Source organism: Medicago truncatula, chromosome 5, assembly GCF_003473485.1.
Source record: "Medicago truncatula cultivar Jemalong A17 chromosome 5, MtrunA17r5.0-ANR, whole genome shotgun sequence".
Lineage (NCBI taxonomy): Eukaryota > Viridiplantae > Streptophyta > Magnoliopsida > Fabales > Fabaceae > Medicago > Medicago truncatula.
In genome coordinates, this window is record NC_053046.1 from 13,030,098 (window position 1) to 13,055,802 (window position 25,705).

Sequence of the window (25,705 nt, forward strand, 5' to 3'; positions counted from 1 at the left end):
TTAGTATGTAATTGTAGATAACATTTTGAAATGCATTTTTCCATATCTTACTTAGTGAGCATCTGTCAAAAAAAGTTATCTTATAAGTGACCAAAGTGAGAAGGAAAACATAACTCTTAAGCCAATGCACTCACATATGCTAAGCTAATTGAGTTCTCTATATGAACAAACCGTTCGAAGATCTAAGTTAAGCAATTTATCAACACTACAACAAATATGATCTAATAAAAAAAGGGAGTTGATGTTGAGGAATTTAGAACAAGCTTTCAACAAAGTATAATTTAAACTTAAATAAAATAATAAAAGATTGGGAGGACAAAAAGAATCGAGGAAGGAGAAGTTGAAATAAGTTTTAATGAATTCCACTCATTCAAATCACCCCATCCCCACTGCAATTGAAGTAGATACCTTTGAACTATATAAACACTATCATAGCATTTCTTTTGGTCGAGGTGGAACAATTTTTAGTGCCCCTTTTCTTGCTTTTTAAGTTTCAGTTCAGATGGAACGTACATCGAAACCATATGCTATATCTTGATTTAAAAGACAAAATTGATCAACCATATCACTGCATGGTTGGAACCGAAACTGGAGTACACTACTTGTAATTAATTCTTGTATTTATAGTTTATATTGTGTTTGTTACTTATTCCTGAATTGAGTCATTGACATCCATGTGTTTTTCATATTTTGATACTAAATTATTCATGTGAAATTTAAGTCATAAGGACATACACATGTGTGCTTACAAATAGAAAAACAATAATGGTATGGACTCATAGGAAAGACGTCCCATTATAATTATTATGTCAATAAATAAAACCTGCTAATATAACCTAGAAAGATGGTTGACCATGTTCCATATAATATTGTACAGATAAATTGAAGTCATGAGAGAAATCAATAAAAAAAAAAAAAGCAGCATCAACATTGGCTAATGGCTAATAATACGATAATAACTCATCGACTTTCCTGACATAATGTATCACACAAATAACTGTCATATTGAGCTTGATACTAAAATCATCAGTGCCTCCCGTTATACAGTTTTTTAATATAAAACTGAAGTAATTCGGATTAAAAAATATATGAAATCTCTCCTCTCGTGCAACTAAAGCAACTCTTCTTACTCACTATAAACAGCCATAACATACCTGCTGCGGGAACTCTATTCAAAAAGTGGACATGATGAACCAATGTTGTTCAATGTTCACAATTAAGAGGAAAGAAAGATTGGGAAAACACGAAATATGTTAGAACCATAAGAGAGATTCAATTCATCCAAACAAACAGGTTTTCCTATAGTGATTACAGACTACACAAAAACTAATATTAGAAGGTAACTTCACAAGATATTATAGTGCTAACAAATATAACAAACTTTTTAGGGACGTAACAATAAATGACACCGGAAATCTGTTTAACTACCAATGCCAGGGAGTTGGTCATAATCCTTTACTTTTTACAGTCCTTGGATCCAGCATTAAAACTTGGTTGGACAAAGGCAGTCATCAGTTCCGGACACCCTCTAACTCCTGCTTTTGGACTTCTCCATGGCCCTGGGAGCTGTGGAGGAAAGAAAATACACTTGAGCAAACAGAGGCAGATAAATTGGAGTTATGGGAAATTACATCGTGTTAATGTTGATTAAACTTAAATTGACTTTGGTTTATGCTATGGGAACTTAGAATCAAGGTTATAATGTTATGTAGGATTTGCTAAAACAAGATAAGTTCCCACATGTTACAAATAGCAAATGATGATCCAACTAAAATACACTTCTTTTGCTGGATACACCCATAGCTGAAATCTCCAAATAAAATTCCTCAAAAACTACAAAGATAAATCCAGTATATATTTTGCAACTCGGTATTTACTTGCAGTATTCAGTTTTGCTTATTGATTGACCCAAATCAAAGGCAGGAAACAATCTAGTCTAGAAGAAAATTAATATTGCAATTCAAAGAGCATAAGGATATTATTTTATTTTTTTCTTCCATAGCCTTGCATTATTATACCCTACTAAAGTTTGAAGTACTCCATGACATAAGGATATACTTTTATATGGACATAATGTTTATCTGGATATATACTACAGTGATCTCATTTGACATATCAGGATCATAATCCATCAATACATGTCAGTGTTACCCAAAGAAAATAAAGGAGACAAATACAGAAGCATGAACATTCCAAATACACTTAAATAACTCGCATGTTAAAAATTATTGGCTTGTTTACAAATACACTAGTACATGGATATTTACTGATACATAAATACCACATATGTTGCTTGAAAATATAGATGCATGCATAGGAAAAATCTTATGAACCTTCAAATTTAATTCATTGCTCCATTTTAATTAATTACTCCACATTTTCCACATTTCATACTGATTGTAGCGACAGCCAAATGACCATCACTGAGAACACATACCTAACCCAATGGCGTCAGAACCCTTCATGATTTTCAGCCTTCTGCAAGTATCAATGAACATCCTGCACATACATAAGGAATTGCAATTTAGTGAGTGGGATGCAAACCCTTTGTCATTCATTCAGTCCATTTTCTTGGTTTTAAAAGAGACTAGAATTTGCATGAACACTTAATGCCTAAATAGACAAGCCCGTAAATTATAGACCAATAATCCTAGAGGAGTGCTAGCAACACACTCACACTTTTCAACATACTCTCTTTGATTGGGTAAAATTCACATGTGTCCCACCATATTACGTGGGTCCCATATTATTTTGGTTGGCCGCATGCAAATTTTAATCAATCAAAGATTGTGTTGAAAAGTGTGTTGCTAGCATGAAAAGTGTGTTGCTAGCATTATTAATAATCCTATTCAGCAACACAATCCTGGTCATGATCAAATTCTTCAGTCTGGATACGAATGAACAAGTCATAGCATACACGACACTTCGATTGGAACTTGAATTTCTTCAAAAAAAAATGAGTTGAAGTTTCTTAGAGGGGCATGCACATGCGCCCTCCATGCCAAAGCCCCATATCCTAACTATTCCTCCTCACATTTTCATCAAGTACCCCTACTGAATTCCCCGCACCCCGTTCATACTAATTTACCAATGCCATATAGCCATTGTGTTATGAAGCAGATAATATCTACAATATTCCACTTTTTGTCCAAACTCAAATGCATTAGTTTAGTAACATCCCAGCAACATTATGCACCACTTCAGTACCAGATGTATCATTACAAAACAGAATATAAGATCACAAAATAGACAAAAATAACATCATTCAAACATCAAAATACACTTCAACACATTGAATTGATTCACACTTTTAAATATATTGAATTAGCCAGAAAATTCTGTAGCAGAATTGAAAAGACAGGAAGAAACCTAAGGACAGTGCATGCTGAACTGTGATTTCTGAATAAATTTGCTTACTAAAAAGGGAAAACTTTCTTGATACTTTTTCATGCAAGTGGCAAGTTACTTAGATGAGCAATTTCATGCAATATCCATTATACTTGGTATCACATCAGTCAAAAATATAATTCGCATTTATAATATGTTATGCGCCCATTAGTTGTTTTCGGTAGCCATGAGCCCCCTAATTTTCCATTAAAATACAAGTTCAATCATTTGCAGTATTAACTTTCTCGATTCACTATATCAATCTCTTAATTTGACGAATAATCTTTTATCATAATATTTTGAATCGAACTGACTAATATTAGTGCTTACCCATGTTGAGCAAATTTCAGGAATCGCTAATAAAACAAGAGCCCTTGAATTTTAGGTAGTATTTGAAAAATAAAAGTGATATCATACCACCTCTGTTTGGCATGAAAAAACATATGATTGAACACTAGACCTAGCACTCAAGGAACAGACACAAGCAATTAATTAATCTTCAAAACCATAAATGTGCCTAAGTATACATGGAAATTGGATTAACCAGAAAACCTGATAGACTCAACCCAACAATATTTGTATATATGATATAGTCTCAATTTGCAAATTGATTTAGGTAGAAACTAGAAGAAAATAAGTCAACCCAGAAATATGGATCAATTGGTCTTTCGGGACTTCCAAGGGGGCATACAAGTAGGACTCGCTCTATATGCATTATCACAATCTCCAATTCCTGAGTTTCACAATGAGGTCTCTTTACCGGAAAAAAATTGTTTCGAAATGAATGTCATGTTCACTTTTCAATGGAAACTTTTCCAATTATGCCCTCAAATGAATGTTATGTACACTACTTCGAAAGTAATATATTCTACTTTTGTGGGAAACACACCAATAGTTATTAGGGATAGTTTAGGAAAAGGGTCATGTCTTTTGACAACTTTTTTGTATTTCTTAATTTGTAAGCGGAAACCTTAAACGACACTCATTTAGAAACGGAAGGAGTACATACATGTCTAGATTCTGGACTCTCTGATGACTAAAACTACTGATCATTATGGCCTACAATTACTTAGTAGTTACAAAATTAATCATCTATTGGCAAATGGAAATATATTAAATGTTTTACTGATCAATTATGATTACTTACTTTTTTAGACTATATATTTGCAAAGCATTTACTCCATTGGCTCAGAAGCAAAATAGTGACTACTATTACGTGAAAAAATATATAGCAAGAAAACAAAGATGTAAAAAACAGAGTTTAAAAAACATCTTACTCCCATGGTACGTCCCCTACAAGCATCCAGTCTCCATCTTTATCTTCATAAGTGAGAACATATTCTGAACCATGCAAAAGGTCCCTCAGCTTGCTCTCACTCATCATTTCTTTTCCTGGAGCACCATGGGAACCACACTGGCCTGCCATTACACAATCACCAAATATTTCAGAACAAATATAAAGCAACAACCAAATTAATCGTCAGCAAAAACAAATTTTATTTTTAAAGTAAATCAAAATAACAACGGCTCACCTAGGGTAAAACAGCTGAACATCTTCTCAAGGGCAGAAGATAGTTGCTGATATGTTGCATAAGTTCTTAGATCGACCTTCCTAAGATAGGGAGCACCATCCATGCTGACCTTCACAAAGAGTGCAGCGGGACCTGGTTTTCCATCCACTTCATCATTGTTGTTCTTGGAAGCGGTGGCCATTGAGTTTTTTCTAAATGATCTTATAGGAGGCCAACCAACAACTTGTGCCCTGTCACATACGAAAATTTACCATATCAGGATTAGGATATTTAAAACCACAGAAAAACAAATCATACATGTTTGTTCAGCTACTAGTCTTGTGTAAATTAAGATCCTTGAGTTGATAGATTTTACTTACTTTGATGCCGGTGCACAACCAGCGACAGAAGCAGCACCTGCATGATTATGACCAGCAGTTCCTCTAGCTGCACAAGGCCTTTCCTGCAAAACCTTACTCGGCATTTCTTTCACTGTGCTCGCCTGAGCTCCAGCAGGTCTAGGCGATAGCATCACGTTAATCCCCGTATTACCATTAAACTTACCCTGCATAACAAATATTGTAAACAATCAATCTAACCATCAAAACAAAATATGCACCTCCCATCACATAAACCAACTTCATCAAACTAATCACCTGAGAAAACCCATCAACGGTATCAGCAAATCCTCTCTTATTCCCCGAAACCACATTCTTCTGCAAACCATCTTTTGCAGGAAGTAAAGGGAACAATGGTTTCTCATCAAGCTTTGTTAAGTAAAAATCCGAATCCATTTCCCTCTCGGGTGATTGAGATCCAGGAAGACCCAACCTCAACTCAGTAGCCTTCAAATTCAAGTTCACTTTTTTCTCATCACACAAACTTGGGAGAGTTGAATCACAACTGTCCACCGATGAACAATCAGACAATCCCAAGTAATTCCGTTCCATCGTCGACGACAGTTTGCGCCGCCCTTCGTCCTCCGTAACCACAGCCGTCGGAGACATTTCGCTAACCAACTTCAAAACCACAGTTCACTTCACAATCTTCCACCAAAATACAAAAAAAATGAAAATCAACATTAAACCAATACCAAAATCAACACAAAACTAACCAAATAGTAATAATTAACAACAATAATTAGATTGTAAAAAAAAAAAACTAATTTGCAAGATCAAAAAGGCATGAAATCATAAAATCACACCATTAATAAGCAATTTAAACAACAAGGAATCACTAAATAGTGCCATGGAATTAAATTAAAAAAAAGATATGCATGCTTTAAATTAACTAGAGTTAAAAAGCAAACATAAATGATTATTTCATAAACACATTCATAAAGAAAAAACATATGCATGTCTTAAATTAACTAGAGTTAAACACAAAAACATAAACATAATTATCACATAAACAGATCATTAAACACATAATGAACTTTTTAAGCACTTAAATAACAAATTAACTTCACACAAAATCATATCATCCTAATAACATAACATGCATCACAACTCAATTTTTTTCTTCAAAAATAGCTTAATAGATCCATAAACACGCACAGAAACAAAAGCCTTACTAAAAAAAAAAAAATACTCACACTATCAACAACAACAAGAAGATTTTGAAGAGCTGAAGAGAATGAAAAGCAGAGAATCAATAGCACGTTTGTAAGAAAATCGATTATTGAGTTAAGCAGAGAAAGAAAGAGAAAGAAAGAAAAGGTTTTAGAAAGAAGCTAAAAACGCAATGAATGGGAAGTGTTAAGACGGAAAAACCAAAAGTTATTTGGAACGAGTAAGGGTAAAATGGGAAATAATATGGAAAGTAGTGTCGTTTAGTTAGTTTGATATTGATTAAGTGGGACAAGGTTTGAGTGGAGTTTGACGGTTGTGATTGTTTCTGACGGAGAAATCGGGGCCGTTAGTTTAATATTGGTCTGAGGAGACAGGGAAATTAAATAAGTTGTCGCTGTTAACAGGTGCTATGAATGATAATCATAATGAGTCTGAAAACTACTGTTTATGCTTTTGAGTTAATCTCTCATTTGGCCACACTAGTTACAATTGAACTAATGATGCGTAAAAATTGATTTTAAAAGAGTTGGTTTTTATAATTTGATTTTGATGAAAGGTGAGTTGAAGGTAAATTGATTTATATTTAACTATATTAATATAAAAAGTGATTTAACTTTAAATTTGTGTATAAAAATCAAATTATATGATAAAAACTATAAATCTTAACTTGAAGTAGAAGTAATTCTTGAGTCAAAAACTCAAAATCATTTCGACTTAAAAACAATCAAACATGTCATAAATAATTAATATTATATATCTAGAATCAATTTTGACACCCATAAAAAGTACGACGTAATTTTCAACGATGTGCTTTAGATACCGTCTAATCTTACTTCTAGATATTGATAGAAATAATGAAATATTTTTGAACTGTATTTCAAATTCTTTAAAAATGAAAATTTGTATTTTAAAGTGAATCATCTTGTTAAAAAGGTAAAAGGAAAAAGTCTGGATAAAAATATATCTAAGTATACAAACTTTTTTGAATTTTTGTCGATATATCCCCTAAAAAAATCGATATAACCTTTTTTTCATTTTTGTCCATACATATTTGATTAAAAACTGTACGAAAATGAGATAATTATGTGTGATTCCACTCTTTGATAGTAGGCCACCCCACTTTTATAAGGTATTTGTCTTGGCAAATTCTATGGTACATCTAATATATTTAAGTGTACCGGTATACTTACTCTTTAAATTAATGGTTAAATGAGTTGCTTTTTGAAGAAAAATATTATTTTCTATCATTTATATTTATAATAACTAAATCTTATTCATCAAAAGTGTTAACGAAATAAAATTAATTTTTTTTGAATTTTTAGCACTCATAATTGAGAATATCGATTATATTTTATGATAATATGTAAAAAAAATTATTATGATTCTTATAAACAATGAACCGATGTTTTTTCTTATGAAATGATGTTCTATAAAATATAAATATTGATAAATAGTTATTTATTTCATAAAAAATTATCGTTAATTTATAAAATTATGAAGAAAGAGTACCGGTACACCTCATTTTGTGAATGTACCGTAGAAGTTCCCATTTTTCTTTAGACCTAAGTCATTTACGATTTTGGTTTGTATAAAAAGCTTTGTATTTGTTTATGACTATGAATGTTGTTTGTAAACTACATTTCACCTTGATTTTTAAAGAATATAGAACATTTAAGTTTACCCCTAGTTGAGATGAAAATTGTTAGTATTATTTGTAAGTTACTCTTAATCTCGATTCATAAAAATATGAGATACTCCATTTTAAAAGTAATGTTAACAACATTCATTTTATATACAAAAGAACGAAAGTTGTGGATCTATGCTACTATTATATGCATCGTTGTGTACGTATTAAATTCAAATGTTCATTATGAACCTCACAAACACACATCATAGTAGTTTCATTTCATGAATGATTAAGTTATTTCAAATCATAGAGTGATATTCTTGCAAAGATTAAGTTATTTCAAATCATGTAAATGTATGTATGTTTAAATTTGAATCAATAGGAATAGCACTAGATGACTTGAGGACAACGCATGACAAATTGTTAGCTGACATGAATGATTATTACAGGGCAGGGGTGATCATAGCACAATCCTCTGCGTTACATACAATATCAGAACTTTAGCTGCAGGAGGAAGTCAACCGTAACATTATACTACTTCTTGTTTATCCGTAACATTATAGTATTATACTATTAATATTCTTGTTTTACATACAAGAAAGAAGGATGATTAGAAGAGATTAATCATGATACAGCCTGGTATATTAGTTGAGCTTACCAGGTCATGATTAGAAAGAGTCAAATATTATTAAAGAGAATAAATGACTAAATGGAGGCTTGAGATAGAAAAGCAACAAGTGGAGCTATAAGAAATAATTAACTTTTTATGTTTATTGAATAATTAATATATCTCGTTATAAATATAGACTAGATGCATCACTTACACAAAAAATCTAAAAAATCAGTTATTTTATATAATAAAAATTAGAGGAAATTCTTATTATTGGTTTTTTTAACAAGTGTCTTAGAGACGATGACTTAAATAAAATAATAAAAAGGGATTAGAGAAAGATAAGGAGGGGACATACTTAATCAGGATATGAGGGGAGACAAGAATGCGGCAATGAAAATATGTCTGCCGGGTCGTGAGTAGGACATGTTGTTACCTCCCCTCTCATCACTATCTTTTTCCATCATTACAAATTTCTTTCTCTTTGATGGATTTTCTTTGTTTGCCAATTAGACTCCTTTCTTTAAAATAAAATTTTCCACTATATTGAAAAAATTGAATTATTTTATTGAAAGTAAATTTGTTTAAAAAAAGTTCAAGAAAGACTAGTTTTAGTAGTTGGTAGCTAACTTTAAGTTCCATTTATATTATTGTATAGGTCATTATTTTATTATTTAATTTTTCTATATTTGGTGGACTGTATTCATTTTATTATATATGTAAACTATAATTTTGTTGTCAGAGTGAACATATAATACACTGTTACTATTTCTATGTGTTAGTAGTATTCTTTTATGTTATTAAAATATGATGAAAGAATAATCAAGAGGGTAATGTAATTAAAAGATCTTTTTTCGGTTTAACCAAATGTCTTTTGTTCAAATTTAGTTTTAGGAATGCAACGATGTTAAATTTTTAAAGAAAGAAGGAGAGTATTATCATTTATCATAGTCTCTTCATATTTTATGGATTAATCTTTGCAGTTACGCGTAAATGATATCTAATTCACATAAAAAAAAAGGGTATGAACTACACATATTTTAAAGATACACATGAATATTATATATATGCGCACGCGCACACATATACAGTCTTGCTAACGAATGCCCTAAAGACATTCTTTAAGGATTCCTAATTAAGAAAATGTTTATAGAAAAAGTTAAAACAACTCAATTTTGAGTACATCAATTTCTCTAAAAGCTTACTGTCTAAAGGTTGTTGAAAGGTGCCCTTATTACACTCGTTAGCATATATATATATATATATATATAATTGTTAGATATTTGACAGAAGGATATTTATGCAAATATGAAACGGACATGAATAATATTTTTATGTAACAAAGAGTGTAACAAATTACCATTCCCTTCATATTCTTTTTTGGTGTTAGCCTTTCGGTTTTTAGGGGAAATGAATCCTAGTAATTCGGAGTTCAGTTGTGAGCCGGCCCGGCTCTGGGAATAGGTTTGGGGTGTGACTGTGTAGGGTCCATGGCTGTAGTCGGCAAAAAAAATTATATAGGGGGTGTATATATTAATATATGCTTTATAAGGGGATATGTATAGCAAATGCACCAAAAGGGTTCAAAGTCAGCAGCACCAAAGCTTCGTTCGGCCCAGTAACATTTAAATTGTTTGAAATTTGCTTTTGACACATCATCATTGGCTGAAAAACAAACGTAAATGACCAAAATACTTACGTGTCGAGGATTCCATCAGCAGTTAAGTGTCGATGTTCTGTTATAAGAACATAACAGAACCTAGGAGTTTCCAAAACTCCATTGTTGCGGATTGAAGTTCAAGAGGTGCAAAATTTCCCAATTGTTGCGGATTCAACGCCAATTGCGATCAAAAAATCAAGTAAGTTGTTATCATCCTATTGCATTGCTGTTTTGTGATTGAATTGTTAGTTTTTTTTTGGTTAAATTGTCACATAATTAGATTTTGTTGATTTTATGATTTGATGTTAGATTAGAGTTGAATATAATATTGTAGAATTGTTAGAAAATTGTGGTAGAATTTTTAGGATTGGTTTAGGTTTTGATGAATTGTTGTAGAATTTTTAGGATTAGTTTAGGTTTTTTATGAATTGTTGTTATGAATTTGTGATAGAATTGTTAGGATTAGTTTAGGTTTTGATCACCGATTTCCTTGTTGTAGATATGTCTCAGAATCAGGGTGATGTGCAGTTGAACAAAAATGAGGGTGATGAGAAGAAGAAAGCAAAATCCCGTGTGACATGGCACAAAATCGAATGTGATGGTTTCGTGAAAAAAAGGATTTGAGATAAGCGACGAGGGACTGTCGAGGACATGTTATTTTTGTCCTCAACCAAAAGCAGGTGTGCCAGGGACTGTCGAGGACAACACAATTGAGATAAGCGACGAGGGAGATGATTAAATAATGTAATGGATTGTAGTAATCTTGAATATGCCGCACATTTTGAAACATTTTGTTATTGAATAATCTTGAATAAACTTGCATTTTGAATAAATTTGAAGCGAAATTGCGTATTTATTCAAATTTAAAATCATCTACGATACATTACATTCTCCCTAAATATATGTAGCATCATCATGATGCTGGATTTAAATTAAATTCTTGAAAGTTTACTGAAAATATTGTGTCTTACAAGAATGAAGAGAACACAACACATGTATTCTACAAAATCAACTATATATGCTATCACATCAAATTTCCTCATATAAGACGAGTCATCACATAAAGAATGAGGTGCATTCTGTGACACTAATCTTATATGAAGGAATTTGATATCATAACTTATATAGTTGATTCTGCATAATACATGTTGTGTTGTCTTTAATACCAACATCTTCAGCAAACTAACAAGAATTTAATTTAAACTCCAACAAAATAAAGACATTACCTAATTTTTGAAAGGAACAATAAAACTTCAAGGTGAATGCTTGAGAGTCGTTGTTTAACAAGTTTGACCTTATTCAGAGGTAAGACAATTGTTGTAGTTGGAAGGTGCATTCTCTAGCTAATCACGATCTTCTAGCAAAATCAAAATGTTGAGAATATCTTCAGTTGATCTCTGCAACGTGACAAACATATCGATAAACAGAACCATGATGTGCTACCAAAAAATTGAGAACATGCTCCTCACGTCGTCGTTCTTTAATTCTAACCGACTGAACGTTATTCTCTAGTCGTCCAATGTTGGACGTTCATACCAAATGTATTTCATTCTCCTTGTGTCTCCGGGGTTGAGTCCTTGATTGATTTCATCTCGTTGATCCTTGAGACCTTTTAACGTGACATTAATGTACCGAACCTTGAACATTTGAGGATTTCCACCGTTGAAACGTATGCAAACACTGAACAAATCAGTCATTGTTTCAAATCTACACCATAAAAAATTAAACAATCAATGAAAAACTCATTCAAATATTTCTTCAAACACTTGGAGTGCAAATTATACATAAAAACTAAAAATCATAACTATACCATAAAATTGCAAAAAAAATTACAAAATTAATCAACTTATATCTACTCTTAAAATGAATCATAAACTTTTACTTGTAAATCTACTCAAAAACTAAAACTAAAAAAAAATAGAAAACACCAAAATTTAAAATAACCCTAAAATTCAAAACTATAACATAAATACCATGCAAACATTTTAACAAAATTAATCAACTTACATCTACTCTAAAAATGAACTATAACATGTAAATCTACTCAAAAACTAAAATAAACTAAATGTATCTACTCAAAAACTAAAAAAGATAAACATTTATAACAACTAAAATGTAAATTAATAGCACCATTATTACTTATTTGTGATTTTATTGAATAAATTTGGTTGAAATTTTTAGAGAGATTTGAGAAATTTTGAGAGATTAAATAATAATGGATGAGAGAGCTTCTGTTTGGATTTGTAATCATTACACATATTAATTGGGTGGAAAGTTTAAACATGTCGATACCCCTAATCTCATAAAAGTCTGGATCAAGTCAGCAGGCGCAGCACTCAGAAAAAAAAGAGGTCTTGATGAAGTTTAAATATATTATCTGATTGCAGGTATAAAAATACAATTGAACCATAAAAAACTGGATTTATAAAAAGCACGTTGAATATTAAACAAGCGACAAATATATATATATATTAGTGAAAGGGATTAATTGAATGTAGTGGAAGTATCGTATACTGCTTTGATTCTATGGCATGAAAATTATCTAGCCACTGGATATGGTCCCAATTATTGAAAGATACATAATATAGTAAGGGACCAAGACTTATCACAAAACCATTTGCTTGCTTGTTCATTGCGAGACAGCACAAATTTATCACATAGATGCTCAAGTACAGATTTTACATTGACCTATGAATTTTACAAGTTGTACACGAATGTCCTCTACTTCACTTTGTGCTCAATGGTCCCCAATGCTACATGCTGTGATAAACATGTATATATATATATATATATATATATATATATATATATATATATATATATATATATATATATATATATATATATATATATATCCAATCATACTAGCTAGTTAATAATCAATGTTTGAACGATTATGAGAGGTGAGTGTTTATTTGATTCATGAGTGTCTAATTTGTCTTTCCAAAATGTGCAAGTTTAGAATATAAAGGATTTAATTTCTTAAGCCATTGAGCACCCAATTAAGGTAAGTCTTTGAACTTCACACGACATGTCCATTTGAGAGGTGACTGCTTTCTTATAAGTTCATACTTTTCAGCTGGAGCTACTTGTCTTAGTAGCAACAAGTTGGATACTAGGAAAGTATTGCCCATCTTGTTGTATGGTTATCCAGTTTTTGTTTTTCACTTTAAAAAACTTTTGTTAGTGCGAAAGAAAATATTCCTTTTGAAATAAAAATTACATTTTTTGAATATATTTTCTAACTCAAAGGTCCCATATTAGTACAAACATTATTTTTATCTTTTTCTTTTTTATTGTAATAATTACTTTAATGGAAAATATAGTATTTCTTTAACTTCATGATTCATATATCTCTAAATTTCACGTTCCAATAAGTGGATGTTTCGTCACCTCCATTGCAAAGCCAAAGATCAGTGAGCCCACTAACCTACCGTACCATTTTCCGGACATGACATTCTGGTGCAATATTTTCTTGACAACTGAAAAAAGAAAGATATTTTCTTCAAAGAAAAATACGCATTAGAATATATGATGCTAGCACTCCCCAAAATCGAAAGAAACTAGTAATCATAAAATTGAAATAATTAGCCGAGAAGTTTAGTAGTAGGGTCGACAATGCGACACTTTTGGGTTGTTTTGCTTCTTTCTTGGATATCATTTAATTTTTTCTACTCACACTAAGTTCTCGATGTCTTTGCTAGTTATTGAGATCTAGTCTCATAAAAAGAATTAGAAGAACCTTTGGTTCAAGTCTGATTCTAAGCTCATGGTGCATTCTCTAATAATGATCTTGTTCCTTGGAATCTCAAAATTATCTTTAGTTTCTCATATATTTATTTATATAGAAGGTAATTCTTGTACATATAGTCCTGCCTATTTTAGTATTGTTTCTCGTTGCTATACTTGCTGAGATAATGTTCCCTATGACCGTAATGAATGTGGTTTTGTATGCTTTGAGGTGTAAGTAACATTGTTTTAATGAGTTTTGGTTCTTGTCCCTCATGACACCTCTTTATTTTTCATCGTTTTTTAATAAAAAAAATTTGGTGGTCGTTGTTGTCTTCTTGATTGATGGTGTCAACCTAGTTAGAATTGTCCTCTTTCATTTTGACGACTCTTTGATTCAGTTGAAAATACTAGCTTATTTTACAAGTCCAATCTAATATTAGTATATAAAATATGTAAAGTTAATTAACAAAATCAGCTTACTTCAGAGTTGAGACTCATAACTTTGGAAATATTTCAAAAACACACATGAAAGTTTCTTTACTTTCTTCAACTTGCACCTTTTCTCTAGTTGATACACTCTCTAAAGTGTTTAAATAATATCCCACGCCTACTTTCCTTTCCTTTCCTTTCTATTTCACTTCATTCTATCTATTCATATGAATCATATCCCATAAGTTATAGTTTATCCTTCCTTAATTTCCTCAACTACACACACATACATATTTGAGTAGTAGTATTTTAAGAAGAACACCACCACCAGCATCATCAGAACAAGCAAAGTTATAAGAGCTTATCAAAGGTATATATGATGATGATGGAGAGCCCAGATCTTTCCCCACCTCAAATAGACACATCTCGACCGTCCCTCGGTTTCCCACTAGGTACTGCTCTCCTCTTGCTCATCATCTTCAGCTTAAGTGGTATCTTCTCATGTTGCTACCACTGGGAAAAGTTTCGTTCACTTCATCAATCTCTCTCTCATCTTGAGGCTGCACAAGCACATACCCAATCCCCACCTTCCAAGTCTAAACCTCACTCCACGGTAACAATTCTTCTCTGGCTTCATCTATGCTTAATTTGAAATTATAAAATTGGTACACGATTATATAAATATTTTGTCTCACCAAAGAGCTGTAGTTCTTATTTTTTCTTAAAAAAATAATAAAATAGAAAAAACTATAATTAATTTTCAAGATTCTAACGACCATTTTACAGTTGTATGATACTTTTTCCTCTTACAACGTCAAGGTCAAGCTTTTAGTACTAAACTGGCGCTTTGTGACTATTGTTGTAACTAATTTGAATTTACTTTTTTGTTTCTTCGTGGATAGGAAACGGAGGGGGAAAAGAAGGGGCAAAGTTTAACGGTGTTGATGCCTGGGGATGAGGTACCAAAGTTTATAGCCATGCCTTGCCCGTGTCAGCATTCGCGGCTAGAAGAGATTATTGTCAACATCGAGAAGCCATCGTCCAAACCACCATGACCACCACCGTAGCATGTTAATTAACTTGCCGTGTGCATATGCATTTTGCCATCAATTGTTTGTATTCATACATGTCTTGTATCACAATGTGTTTGTCATAAACTTGGTAGTAAGTTACCATATTTTTACAAAAAAATTACTGCAAATTACGGTGATTCAACGTGATTATGACAAACACATATTGTCCCGACAAAAACAATAGATTATCAAAAGACTAAGGGATTATGCAGGGGGCAGGGCAAGACAATGTATCTGCAGTTCTAAGGGATTATCAAAAGACACGTATTGATTCAATGTTTGTTTTCTTAGCAAACGTGTCTCTTCCTGTTGTCTCTTGTGTGGGCATTATGCAATTTATGTATGTAATTATTGATTTAAAGGAATCAAATTGTTTTTAATCGATTGAACTTTTCAATTTGGTTTTCCCTTGGCTCGCAAGTTGCAGGCTTCCAGCTACAAAGGAACAAAAAAATAGAATTTTCCCCCCTAAAGTAGCCAAAAAAAACTAATTAAAATATATGACTAGACTTGCATAAGGAGTGCAAGAAAAACTACAAAGACAAATAAAAAGTTCACCTTCAATTTGTGATACTACTTGCTTCAATTACAAGCACAAAACAATAAAAGTATATGTATCCGGCTAAGCAACAATTTCGAATTAAGTTCCTCTCGATTTATAAATACAAAAATATTACTCCCTCTATCTTATAATAACTGAGTAATTTGAAGAAAAAAAAGTGTCAAAAAATAATCGAGTCATTTCACTTTTCAATACAATATTAAATATTTTTTTCCCTTTATAACTTTAATTACTACTACTTTCATCACTCCTAATTCAATATATTCCACTTTGCATTTATGATAGTGGAGAATGCACCACAAAAACACTTAAAACCATTTCTCTCTCCTTCATTTATACAGTTTTCTTAATACGTGTGAAATGAACAAATGACTCTGTTAATTTGGGACGGAGTGAGTATATATCACGACAAGCTTTATCCGAGAGTGTATTTACACTTTCTCTCTTGTGTTGACATTTATTTGTCCTCTATGCATTGTGCAAAATCGAGTATTTTAATTGGTCAATCTATTATCCGCATCACTTTTGAAAGTTTTGGGAAGTAGATTGTCGCTGGGGAAGCATATTTCTTGTAAATATATTTATTTTTTCAATTTAAAGAGATAAAAACACAAAGAAATAAAAATAAAATTAATGACGGTGAAATCTACTTAATTATAGAAACTAATATCTATTTTTTATCCGTCTCTATGTAGACGACATCCTCCATTTATTTTTAAAAATTAGATATGATTCTTACTCAAATCAATTGAGTCATTAAAAAAAATCTTTGCATTCAACTAAATTTTTTAAAAACATTAAAAAATAAAGAGAATATCATTCATAACAATTCAAACATACGTTTTATCTATGGGTCACGCCCCGGTTGAAACTTGAACTGATTATATAATATTTTGTTTAGACAATTGAAATGATTCTTTCCTAGAAAAAGAAAAGAAATTGAAATGATTCAAAACAAATCCTAATAGTGCTAGTACATAATAATTGAACCTTACGGTAAATAAAAGTACATAATAATTGAGCCTTGGTGTCGTTCACCCTTTGAGAGACTTATAACATAGTGGGGCATATATATACAATTCAGGCAAAATATATATCCCCTATTAAATTGATGGCTGAGATTATATTACTGTGTAAAACTGTGATTAAATCTGGACCGACGGATCTCATATCTACGGTTGAGATGTGCTACCGCGTGTAACTGCGTGTAATATTTACAGCAGCAAATCCTAATTCTGAAATGAGCACACTCATTATATATTGGAAATCCTTGCACAATATTAGGTTACATTACATATCATAGAGCACAGCTATCATGCAATATTGCACAATATCTCAGCACCATATTCCTTCCTTTTCATTATTTTGTTTTCTAAGCTATATTATCATGTTCCCTTCTTAATTCCTTTCATCATCATCATCGAATATTGTCTTCTTCTAAAAAGTATGAAAAAATCTTCAAAGACGGCGATTTGTTATAAATCATGCCTTTATAATCACATATAAAATCCTAATTAAATTCTTAGGAAGGGATAGGGATTAGTGGTCTCAACTCAAGTTGCAATTACACATCCATTTTAAAGTTTAATTAGAAATCTAGAGTTCAAATCTTGAAATGTATAGATGCTAAAACTTTTAAAAAGGAGCTTTGTCATCCATACATGGTATTATTGGATTTTTATATTGTCTAACTTATTTTTATAAAATCGGTTTATAATAAGGTAAAATATATCTCTCTTTATAAACTTATTTCAACTTTTGTCTTTATTTTACGTGGGACTTAAGTTATTTGGAATGACTTGAGGATAGTGATAGCCAATTTTATACTAAAATAGGAAAGTGATTAAAGTACAATTTTGTTGTTAATCCATTTGGATTGGTTTAAGGAGAAAGTGGGAGGCAAGGAAAGAATAGAATTAGGTTAGATGAGTGTCGTTGCAGTGTCATATGCGTGTTGTATATTAGTGTTATGGGTGGTCAAGCACATTAGATAAATTGCATGAATGGAATTATGACATCAGCTTTTTATATTTATAAACATGTCATTGATCAACAAAAAAAAAAGGTCATTTAATTTGCTTATATTAATCATACTTTGAAAAACATTAATCTAATGTCTCCATCATAGGTTGATTACTTGTTTCAAATCCGAGATTACTTGTTTCTCAAGCAACCATTCCTACTCAATGTCAAGAAGATAGGTTGATTTGGAAACACATCACTTCACGTGAATTATCTTTGAAAGAAGCCTATGATTTCAAAAAACATCATTATCCAAAAGTTTGATGGGTCAAAACTATTTGGAGATTAATGTTAGGCAAACTTCCAAGTGGTGAAAACCTTTCTGCTATCTATGTGCTCTCTATGCTTCAATCATGAAGAATCATTTTTCCATCAATTTTTTGAATGCATTTATGCAGTAAACCTTTGGTGTTGGTTTGCATCTATGCTATATGTAACTCTTCATTTCCAATTCTTACAAGATATGTGGTCCATCCTCAATGCAAAGTTGTGATTACTGCAACTATGATCAACATCATCAACTCAGTTTGGTTTGCAAGAAATCAAATGAGATTTAGAAACAAGAAAATTCATTGAAAAAGTTCTCTTGCCACATTGATATCTAATACAACTCTTTAGGGAAGAATTGTATGCACATTGTATCATCAGTGTACTTTCTGGCTACCCATGTGTTTAGGGAATTAGGAAACAGTTGTGCTGACACTTTAGCTAACTTAGGCTTATCCCTTAATCATCTTATGGTCTGGTTAAGTGCTCCTAATTGTATTAAAGCATCCTTATAGCTAAAAATAAATCAAGAATGTGTGAGTTTGTTTGTTAAATTCTAAGGAGGTTTTGGCTTTATCTCCCCCTCCTTTGTTTTGCTTTCTCTTCTTTAAAATATTTTGGTAGCCTAGCTCTTTGCTAGCTACTTTTCGGTTAAAGAAAATACATGTCATTAAAGAATTATTAAAACTCCGAGTTTTTCTTAAAATTTTTACATTGGAAATTATGTAATTATGACTTTTATATGTGTTTGACTTGTATTTTCAAGATAAATTTTTTATTTATGGGTTCCTTAAAAATGATCTTAGAACACTTGTTCGAAGAAGGAAAAAAATGCTAGCAAGTTGGAACTTAATCAAATCTCTCCTAATTGATAGCATTGATCGCCGACAATATTAAGTCAGATTTTAATCCTTATTGTGCATCAATGAAACTATGATCAAATAACACAAATGTTTTCTAAAATCATTTTACACAGTTTTATTTTTGTTGTTAGAACTAGACAACTTTTTTTGTCACAAAATACATCTTTCATTGGCATGAACATGATGTATTAAACATTGAGGTCATCATGTATTCTTTTAAACGTATATGATCATTCTATCAATCATTTTTTAATTGTATTAATTAATAAAACTTTCAGTCTCAACCTCCTTAATTGAGGCCTTTTTTGTTTATTAAAACTAATGTCAATTTTTTTTATCGGTGACCTAATAAAAGTAGAGCTTTAGCAGATTTTATTGAGGTCCTTATCATTGTCAACTTTGCCTCATAATAATATGCTACATATACTTTCATTAAATTTGAGAAATAAAATGTTATATGCTTATCTTATAATCATTTCCTTTCTCTCAAAGGTCCAGGATCTCCATAAACTGCAAAATTATCCTCTTCAAAGTCTCTGATAACTCGCCCTCTTCTCTTTTGCCTTTGAACTGTCGATTTGATTCTTATTAGTATCTACGAATTTTAATTCATTAGTTATTACTAATCCAAAAAAACTCTCGAGAGTAATAACTAATGAATTGAATTTCGGCACATGTGTAAACACAGTTATTGAGAAAGCCTATTCTTAGTTTTAATTTCTATATTTAGTTGTTAGTTAAGGAAACTCATTTTCTCCTCTCAATTCAATAACATTTTGAAAATCCGTTGATAAGTTTTGATGAAATGTCAACAGTTTTTATAAACGACCGCACATAATTCAAATCCATAAAATATTTAACACCATAATTAAACTTAGAGAGAAATAAAGACTAAGGGCATGAGTCTTTGATCCGGAAGTATGTGAATGCAGTCTCTGAAAAGTCAGAAATTATTGAAAGCATAAACCGTAAGTTATCTGATTAATATTGATTAAAGTGAAAAGTGATTAAAAACAATGCTAGATTCAATGGTGTAAGATTCAGTAACACAAGATGGTTTCATAATAAGATTTAATATTAATAAATTGATGAATCGTTGTTATTAATTTATTGATATGTCGGATGAACTTAGTGTTACACAAGATGGTTTCATAAAGAATCCTTTAGAGGCAATCATAATGAGGAGTGCAAGTAATACCCCCATTTTTCAGTTGAGCCGCTTTCCCTCATTCCACTCGTCCAGCCTCTTCGCGAACTTGTACAATCGATGCCACAAAGATAGTCAACTCAATTATCGAAGAAATAAGGAAACATGCGACGATTTGGCATCAGATATCCGGAGGTGTGGAAAGAGCAGCGGTGAGAAGCGGAAAAACCATCAAAAAACAACGATTGTTCGTGAAGGTTTCCACAGAAAGACCCCTTGGTTCTGGCAAACAGATCACAATTACAATCATGGCCAAAACACTCATTCCCATGATTTCTTTCGAAAAATGCCTTGAGTCATAAGCACATCTATTTGCTACACCATGCATGAGCTGCCAAAATTTCTACCAAATGAAAAAAAATCCCTCCTTAAATCAAATTATTCGCTTATCTCCTTCCCGAACTTTGAGTAAATGCTTTCGTCAAAATGCCCATATTTATCGTCCATCTAAAAATCTACAAATAGAGCAAACAACTATCAAATCAAGTACATATTCTCATTTTGAAAAAAACATTAAAACACATTGAGGTCTCAGTAGCTTGGAAATTGAAGTATCTTTGTACGAACACCACTCTGCACTAGTGAAGAACCACCGTCAACCACCACATCAATTTCATAGCACCCGCTCCAACTGTCTCTTATGATCATGATCATGTTCAAGATCACTATCAATATTTTAGATAACTGAATTTTTAAAGGAAATTATGAAGAAAAAATAATTCTAAAAAAATTGAAATTCAAAATTGGATAAATATAAAATATTTAAAAAATGATTAAGGATTCTTTAAAAAAAATAAAATGATTAAGGATAAAATTAGATTTTCACCATACCTTTAGTTGTAAGGTAAGGTGTACTAAGTAAGTGAGGGGGTACAAAGTAAAACTTGATAGTCTGTGTTCATTCCCATTCCTACAATCACAAGTTTCTTCCATCTCCCCAAAACCCTACAATTGGTACGAGCCCTTTCATTTTACCTCTTGTATGCTTTTGTCTTCGTTGATTATTTCTCAAAATCAAGTTTCACGAAACCAATTTCTTGCATTCCTCAAAAACAACAAAGCTATTTTCTTTGCTTCAGCAGAATCAATCGTCCCCACCCACCAACTGTTTGTGAAAATGGGAAACAGAAAACCCACCGTCGTGTACCCACCTGGCACCCCACGAAGATCATCGAGACTCCTTCTCCTCCATGAAAACAGCAACCCTACCACCCCAAAACCCAAATCTTCTACCCAATCAAGATCCAAAACCGTTAGGTTGCTTAGACGATCTCCTAGATTCTTGAAGAAAAATGATGTTAAAGTGAGTGAATTTGGTTCTTGTGATTCGACCAGAAAAACGAGTCCCGAAGGAAAATGGAAGAAATGTAGTGGGGTTATTGATAAGGGAGTTGTAGGTGAAGGTGGTAGAAAAAGGAGAAGAAAGCGCGGTGGCGATGGAATTGATGAAGGGGGGAAGAAGGAAGAGATTGAAGGTGGAGTAGAAGGCGGTGAAATAGTGGAAGAGTTGATGAAGGAAGAAATTGAAGGTGGTGTGAAAAGGAAGAGAAAACGCGTTGGTGGTGTAGTTGCGGAAGGGTGGAGTAAGGAACAAGAGTTGGCTTTGAGCACAGCTTATTTTACTGCAAAACCTAGTCCTCATTTCTGGAAGAATGTTTCGAAACTGGTATGGCCTATTTTTCTCTTTTTTATGTAAATTGCACTTTTAGAAGAATAAATGATTTTAACTAAGTAAAAGAAAATTTAATTATTCATGTATGAATATTTGTATAGAATTATGTGTCAGAACGAGGAAGAGTTAGAAAAACTATATGGGAAACTATTAAGGAAGACCTAGAGATTAATGTGTACTATAGAGATGTGATATATGCCAGAACATTGTGAATTCGTTCGTTCCATGTAGTTAATTCTACTTAATAGGATAAGGCTTGATTGTTGTTGTTGTTGTGTCCAAATGACTTCGGTAAGCTAAATTTGTTTGGTATACTATGAAATTCGTCAAGTATCAGCAAGGTTCAACACAATTGGTAAATAGCTGGATCATGTGTCCTAGATTTGAACTAGTTAGTGGTGTGTTTGTATAGAAAGGTCTTGTCAAGAGAGTCAAAACACAGGCGATGCCTTAATCTCAGAGCGGATTTGTCTAGTCTGGAATTGTGAGATTTGAAATTTCTGGGTGATTAACCATTTGTCCCACAATAATCACTCAAAGATGACGACTTTGGTTTATCATGGCCTTATCTTATGTCTTGCAATTGCATGAGGCGACATGTTAGATATAAAACCATTCACACCTCTTTATGAAATCACTGAATCACTTTTACTTTTCGGATAACTGGTTAATCATTGTTATTTGTAACCATCGCAAAAAAAATGTAATAAAATTATAATTTGTTGATGGTTAATTGATTGCCAGATAAGTGCTTATTTGTTCTGATCATTGAAATTGTTGTTCAAAATCTGTTGCAGGTACCTGGGAAGTCTAAACAAGATTGCTTCGATAGAGTTCACCACGACTTCCACACACCACCTCAATGTCAGCCTCGATCAAGGGCAAAGGCAATCAACTCATCACCCCTTCATCAATTCTCAATATCTGCAAGTAAACTGCTCATACCTACTGGAAAGAAGGCTGGCAAATCAAATATTCTCAAACCAAAGAGCATCGTTACTCAGAAGTCTATTGAGAATCTGTTACAGCGCCATCTTAAAGTTGATCAAAATCATAAAGGGGACATATTTTCTGTTCTTGAACCCAACATTGATTTTTCTACTAATGCTATTCTACCTGGTCAAGAACTGTGTACTCCAAAGCAACAAAAGGAAAATCAAGGGTTCCTACAATCATCTTCAATTCATAAGCATAAGAAGTCTCTTTCTAGATTTAGCGGCTCATCAGATGTTAAAGATCTTGCTAGTCCACCTGTGCTAAAGCAAGTAAAGAACAAGGTGCAGCATGAAAAATATGTGAATCAATTAAGATTTAGGGACCTTAGGAGAAGAGCAGCATCTACACGGGCAAAAAAATCTGTAGGTGGAGAAGGAAAAGGCATTCAGAAAACAGATGTTGTTAAAGCAGCAAAAGTTGCATTGCTTTCTGAAGCTAGAGATGCTATCAAAAATTTTCAGCAATCTCAAATCAATTTCATGGGAAACACTTGCAGTTCTGATGAGGACAATGACGATGACATTGGAGTTGAAGATGAAAGTCCATAGGCTCTTCTCAAGCTAATTGATTGAAACTTGTTGAATAATTGCATGTATAGTTTCTTTTAAAGTTTTAGTCATTGTAGGTTAGTCAAAATCTAGTTTTTAAAAAATCCCAAGTTTTGTAGATGTAGCATTTACTTGTAGTAGTTAATAAATAGAAGCAATTCACTTTTTTCTTGCTCCAAACTTCTATTGTAATATGGGCAATGAGAATTTTTCAGATGTAATGCATTTAGGTTGGGCTATAGAGCAATGATAATTCATAATTGTTTTGTATCCATCTTGGTACTTGCTTGAAATATACAAAGATCACAGTAGGTAATATTTACTCACTGCTAGTTTTGGAACATATTTTGGAGGTTCATCTAAATAGAATGCCATTTTTTGTAGAGGTATCCTAGTCACTTTGGCTTGTGTGCAATCTACTTAATTTTTTTTACTTCATGTTTACATGTATTCCTTTAAAGGCATACAATCAAACTTTAAATCTTTTGTCTTAAAGAAAACAAAGTTTGAGTTTGTTAATAAGTCTTGTGGAATTTCACCACCCAAAAAAAAAATTGGAATTTATTATTTTTGTACATTGTAGATCAAATGTTTGTTCACCGAACAACATATTTGATCAGTACAACACATAAAATGATATTTTTTGTTTAGTATTGAATACTTAGGTCATTACCTAATATCCTTCAATATAACAGAAGATTGAATTTCACTAAACAGCTCCAGTACTGGCAGATGCAAGCATTCAGTCCCAGATGATCATACTTGAATTGAATGAATGATTCAAGAATATCAAATGGTATTTTCCAAGATGAGGGTGCCATCCTCCTTCATGATTAGGAGCTATCATATGTAGTTAAAAGTAGTTAATCAAAATTGTCATATTACTTTCTGATTATATATATTATATTTGGCAATTGTCCTAGTGATCACACATTGAAATTAATATACACACCTGGAGGGGAAGATGTAGTAGTGACTTGGATTAAAAGTTATTACATTGGAACGTTGGATTAATGGCTCTCAATTTGCCCAATTCTAGAGGTTAGTCCGGTTGGTTTCCGACAACTATGATACATAGCATGGGTGTTGGGTAACCTATGACATAAGAACGTGATTGGCTGAATGAATATAACAAAGCATACGTATGCCCTTTTTTTACCATACATCATAATAATTGTTCTTTAGGCTAAGTGTTGCCCTGAAACCCCTCCTTTTTCACTTCTTTCTTTGAAGATGCCTACAAGAAGTTATTTTTCAACATATTATTTTGTCACTTGGAGCTTAAAGAGCAACCATCGTACATCATCGTTTTGGTTTCTCAATAGACACCTTCATTTTGTTTTCGATCAGGTCATAACTTCGGATCGTTTTTTCTCTCCAACAAATGAACAATTTTGAGATGTTTATTAAACGACCATCCATCATTGCCCATTATTTCAAGTTTGGGGCCGGCCCACATTTGCCATAACTTGTGGGCCGGCCCACAACATTGACTGACCCGAGCTTCTAGCCCGTTTCACAATGGCTTGGTATTTTTCGCTACTGTTCCCTGCCTGCTTGTCCTTTGTTATCAAGTATCAATCCCCCACATGATAAATAATACTCTGATTCAAGGTTAACGAGTTTGTGTTAAAATGAATCTTGTAAGATAATTTGAATTCAAATTCCAGTTGAAACAGTTCTGAATCAGATTTACTTACCTCTCCACGAAATATTCATTACAATTTTTTATAGAACTTATTATTATTTATTACAATTTTTATAGAACTTACTACCTCCGGTCCTATTTACAAGAGACAATTTACTTTTTAGATACATTAAATAATTTATGTATTTGGTTTAGGTTCTTGACTAGATACATACATTATTCAATGTATCTAAAAAATCAACTGTCTCTTGTAAATAGGACCGGAGGGAGTATTATTGAGAGAAAAGTATAAAAAAATGAAATGAAATAAAAATGATTAT

General features: G+C 32.2%; 2 protein-coding genes across 3 annotated transcripts; one reads left to right on the plus strand and one right to left on the minus strand.

The window, feature by feature from the left end:
- Positions 1–1,171: 1,171 nt before the first annotated feature.
- LOC11409351 (auxin-responsive protein IAA8) lies at positions 1,172–6,653 on the minus strand. Of its 2 annotated transcripts, none has more exons than XM_024783800.2 (7): positions 6,493–6,653; positions 5,555–5,944; positions 5,279–5,463; positions 4,920–5,149; positions 4,665–4,806; positions 2,438–2,499; positions 1,172–1,566 (listed from the first exon to the last, which is right to left on the minus strand). In XM_024783800.2, the coding sequence occupies exons 2-7, from the start codon at positions 5,903–5,905 to the stop codon at positions 1,529–1,531; spliced, it is 1,008 nt and encodes a 335-aa protein (XP_024639568.1). In that variant the 5' UTR covers positions 5,906–5,944; positions 6,493–6,653; the 3' UTR covers positions 1,172–1,528. The 2 variants fall into 2 exon arrangements, with proteins under 2 accessions (XP_024639568.1, XP_003612933.1); XM_003612885.4 differs by having other exon boundaries at positions 5,555–5,935; positions 6,493–6,650.
- Positions 6,654–21,423: 14,770 nt separating this feature from the next.
- On the plus strand, positions 21,424–24,009 carry LOC11406272 (uncharacterized). The gene is made up of 2 exons (XM_003612889.4): positions 21,424–22,187; positions 22,991–24,009. The coding sequence occupies exons 1-2, from the start codon at positions 21,504–21,506 to the stop codon at positions 23,735–23,737; spliced, it is 1,431 nt and encodes a 476-aa protein (XP_003612937.3). The 5' UTR covers positions 21,424–21,503; the 3' UTR covers positions 23,738–24,009.
- The last annotated feature ends 1,696 nt before the right edge of the window (positions 24,010–25,705 follow it).

What these genes read in the sequence shown, in the direction of transcription:
- LOC11406272 (XM_003612889.4), top strand. Translation starts at nt 21,504, where the DNA reads ATGCTTTTGTCTTCGTTGATTATTTCTCAAAATCAAGTTTCACGAAAC. An exon ending in GGAAGAATGTTTCGAAACTG is followed by an intron (nt 22,188 to 22,990) that starts GTATGGCCTATT and finishes AATCTGTTGCAG; the next exon opens with GTACCTGGGAAGTCTAAACA.
- LOC11409351 (XM_024783800.2), bottom strand. Translation starts at nt 5,905, where the DNA reads ATGTCTCCGACGGCTGTGGTTACGGAGGACGAAGGGCGGCGCAAACTG. An exon ending in GGTTGTGCACCGGCATCAAA is followed by an intron (nt 5,150 to 5,278) that starts GTAAGTAAAATC and finishes CGTATGTGACAG; the next exon opens with GGCACAAGTTGTTGGTTGGC. An exon ending in TTCTGACGCCATTGGGTTAG is followed by an intron (nt 1,567 to 2,437) that starts GTATGTGTTCTC and finishes TTTCCTCCACAG; the next exon opens with CTCCCAGGGCCATGGAGAAG.